This window comes from Herpailurus yagouaroundi, unplaced genomic scaffold, assembly GCF_014898765.1.
Source record: "Herpailurus yagouaroundi ecotype Mexico unplaced genomic scaffold, PumYag 140, whole genome shotgun sequence".
Lineage (NCBI taxonomy): Eukaryota > Metazoa > Chordata > Mammalia > Carnivora > Felidae > Herpailurus > Herpailurus yagouaroundi.
In genome coordinates, this window is record NW_024412395.1 from 10,874,295 (window position 1) to 10,878,356 (window position 4,062).

General features: G+C 54.6%; 1 protein-coding gene across 1 annotated transcript in view; it reads right to left on the reverse strand.

Annotated features, from left to right (window-relative positions):
• Positions 1-259: 259 nt before the first annotated feature.
• The window catches only part of TMEM37 (transmembrane protein 37), a 7,813-nt gene continuing 4,010 nt past the window's right edge, over positions 260-4,062 (reverse strand). Inside the window, exon 2 of the mRNA XM_040474856.1 lies at positions 260-1,601. Coding sequence (XP_040330790.1) covers positions 1,029-1,601 — 573 coding nt within the window. The 3' untranslated portion in view covers positions 260-1,028. The remainder of the gene's footprint in view (positions 1,602-4,062) is intronic.

The following is a 4,062-nucleotide window of genomic DNA, read 5'->3' on the forward strand; positions in this document are numbered from 1 at the left end:
AGCTACTGGGCAGAAAAGAAACTGGGAAGGGGGCAATTGGCTGCACAAAAACGCAGATTTGCCAGCAAGGATGGAACTCTCCACTGGTTCCTGGTCCCCTTCACCTGCACTCATCCCCAGGATGGGTGGTAATCATTCCAAGTGTAGGCAAGTCCCCTTTACCCCCTGGAGTCCAGCAGGTCCAGATATGTGCTCTGGGAGCCAAAAATGGTACCTTGAGGCCGTCTGACCCTTGCCAAAGACAGACACGCACACATGCTCGCCTCAGGGAGGACTGTGTATTGGAAGGTTGGTGGGCCATCCTGGGAAGCTGGTTCGAAGAATTAAGGCAGGATTCCCACAGACAGCAGAGATGGCCGGCTGCTGGCGGCTGAGGTTATTCATGGATTATGCCCCTCCCACCCCCACCGCAAAGGCAGGGTTCAAATCAAGTCAAATGGTTTAAAAACCTATTATGTGCAAGACATTGAGGGAATCCTCAATAACATGACCAAAGCTATAGCAAGGAAAGGTGCACAGAGGTTCTTTGGGCTGGTGGAAGAAAGTCCTAGGCACTGACTGGATATGCTTAGCTGGAAGAATGATCTGCTCTGGGCAACCCCAGGGGATCCCAGGGACCCACCTGCCCCTACCCTGGCACACAGTCAATAAAACAAGGGTGAACTTCACTTAGCTGTGCAGCCAGCCCAGGCACCAGTCACCCAAGCTGCTTCCTAATCTAGTCCCATCCTGGGAAGAAGGATTCAAGAAAAGAGTCTTAAAATGTGTTAACTTCTAAAATCAACATCCTAATAACTTGGCTAAGGCTGTGCAGCTGGTGGCCCTAGGGACGCTCCTGACCTCTGCAGGCCAGCTGCAAAGGCCACTGGGCTGGTTCTGGCCAACCACCAAAATGTTATGGACTAAGCAGCAGCAGTTTCAAGGTCACGGTCCCACCCCAACCCCCATCAGAGGTCACGTGTTGAAAAAGTCCCGTCTTGACCACACTTTCTTGTAGAACCTGACGTCCTCGGATTTAGGAGGGAGGCCTAAAACTTCCTCGGTTGGCTCCAGGGATGGGTGATGCTGTTGACGTGAAGGCCGCTGATGGCATTCAGAAAGAAGAGGAAGGAGGCCGTGAACTCGCACCAGAACATCAGGGTGAAACCAATGAGCGTGACCTGGTTCCAGAGGAGGATCACGAAACTCAGGAGCCCCCCGGACGAGAGGATGAAAGAGACGAGGAGGAGGACACAGCCCACAGCCCACTTGCGCCGTGAGTGGAGGTCTTCACACACCTGGGACACCATGAGGAGCTCCAGGCCCAAAATGGCGACCACCACAGCCAATGCGCCCACGCTGCGGGCCAGGACCATGCCCACGGCCAGCCCGGGCACGTGGGCCTGACTCAGGTCCCTGAGGCAGCGTGGCCCCGTCTGGTTGGAGGAAGTGCAGAAGTGCCAGAGCCCAAAGAGGCGGTCCTCAGCCAGCAGCCAGTGGCCATCGCAGATGGAGACGGAGGAGAGGACCAGGGCCAGGGCGGCACACACAATGATGAGGACCCGGATGAAGGATTCCAAGAAGGGCCGCTGGGGCCTCTGCCGGGCCAGCAGCCTCTGGGCCTAGAAGACACCACAGATGGCATGTCAGGGGAAACCCTTGCCCACGCTCCCAGCTTCCCATAGCCTTATTTTCTGTTGCCGTCCCCTGCGAAGCTTGGGACGCCCACCTTTGCAAGTAGCTTCCCTCCCTCCCAGCCCCTCCTTAACTTGCAGCACAGACCCGCCTTCTTGGGGAGCCCTTCCCCCACTCCACCTGCTCCCTGTCCTCTGTTCAAGACCCAGAAGCACGGACTGTCCAGCTATTCACCAGGCACGAAGGGTTCCCTGACCTTTCTTTCTCTAACGATCTTTATGAAGAAGAAATCCAAATTCTACTGACCAGCAAGGTGGCAGATCCTAGTCGGTTCAGAATTCAGAAAACTTGTCAGACCAGGCCAGTGTGACCTTGAACTTGCAGCGCCCTGTGGGTTTCTTTGCATGCAAAGCAAGAACCCTGCCTAAAGCACTGTGAAGGTTGTTAAAAGCACTGGAATATTAGTATTCTTTTTTTTTTTTTTTTTTACTTAGCCTTCTAATACAAGGCTCCATTTTCCCTCTCCCAGGATTTCCCAGTAGACTTCAGTTTCACCCTACTCTCCACCCAGCTGGTTCTGCACATTCCAGGCTAGGTGTTATTACCTTGTTTTCCTCAGTACCGAAAGCGATGTTTGCACCTTACCCTTTAGTCTTGCTCAGCCTGAACCTGAACCCCACCCAGCGCTGGCCAACTGAACGGTCTAGCAGCTTCTGGGCGTGGCGGAGTTCTGGGCGTGGCTCTCCCTCAGCCTCTAGTTGCAGCCCTGGAAGAGTGCACCCACCCCTCTCTTCTGCAAGCTGGGCCAGGCGTCCGGTGAGGTGTCCCTTATCTCACAGCCCTGGGACACCACCCAGGCATGGGTCCCCTCCCCAACCCAGAAAGCAAAAAATAAAAAGAGAAACACTTTCAAGAATCAAACTCCTTACGACACACCATAAGCCCTGCACCTTCTGCCCTGCCTCCCCCTCCTGCTTCACCTCCCAGCACACGCTTCCTGGCCCCCTCACTCAGACACGGCCGCACTCGTTCTAGGCCCAAGGACAAGCCCAGAACTTTCTTCCTCAGACCTACTGGTCCCTCTGCCTACAAGAGTCTTCCCCCGACTGTCTCCTTTTCTCCATTCTTCATGTCTCAGTGGAAATGTCACTTCCTCACAGAGATCTGTCCTGCCTCCCCAGCCAAACCAGGTTCCCTCCTGTCAGGAACCCTGTTTTCTTCTCTGTTCCGACCACCAGTCATCCATTTCCTTTTGATTTGGGCTTATATGTTGTCTAGCGCACACAGACACCGCTCACCAAGAGGGCAGGGCCTCCCATGAAGGCACGGCTGCGTCCCCAGTACCTGGCACAGTGCTTGTCCTGGGCATTCAGTAGGTCTGCAACCACTGTCACTTCCATCTGAAACTCCTGCCCCAGCCCCCCGCTTTTTTGAAAGTTTATTTACCTATTTCTTGAGAGAGAGAGAGAGAGAACACGAGAGGGGGTTGGGGCAGACGGAGAGGGAGAGAGAGGATCCCAGGCAGGCTCCACATGCTGGTGCAGAGCAGGAAACGCGAGATCATGACCTCAGCTGAAATCAAGCGTTGGATACTTGACCGACTGAGCCACCCGGGCCCCCCTGGAGCTCCCTTTAAGCGAATCTCCTGCCCTGTCATAAATTACCCCCTTGACAGTGCCTATGGAAGCAGGTTACACCCCGCTTTGGGAGGTAAGCAGACAGCTCATGGGGCTCGGTCACTGCTGGGAAACTGAACAGGGACTATGGGGTGCACGCTATACATGTGCAAATGGAGGCAAGTCTGGGTCATGCTTTTCAGGGAGGGACAGGAAGCAAAGCCACGCTCTGGGAGACTCCTGCTTCGGTCAGATCCCCAGCAGGAACATCAGACTGGTTGCTGACCTGCCCACCTAAGTGGGAGCCACCGTGAATTTTCTGCCCCAGGGGTACATGAATAAGGACCTGGTTTGCTTTCAGCACTTCTGCCTAAGCAGGGGCTTGTTTTACTCAAACCTGTGAGGTTGGCAGAGTAGGAAGCTCCCATGGGGGCGGGGGGGGGGGGGGGAGGGGGGAGGTGGCATAAAGAGAGAAACTATGTCACCCAGAGGCCAGATGACTTACCCAAGATCTCTCACCTAAATCACAATAAAGCCTGTTACGGCTGCCTGGACAAACGTATAATGTCCAGGATGCATCCAGCCAATAAATACCGACTGGGACCTTCCAGGTACAGGGTCTTTGGTTAGGGGCTCAGTATTACTGGTGAGAGGAAGGAGTAGCCAGTGTAGAGGGATGCCCCAGGGGTCAGGGCCCCAACTCCCCTTGCCTCCTATGCAGGGTTCTAGGTGCCGCAGGAGGGGAATAGGGGAAGCTGAGTTGGCCAGCTCGGGCCCTGTCCTCACTCAGCCACAACAGGTCATTCTTTTTTTTTTTTTTTTTTTTTTTTTT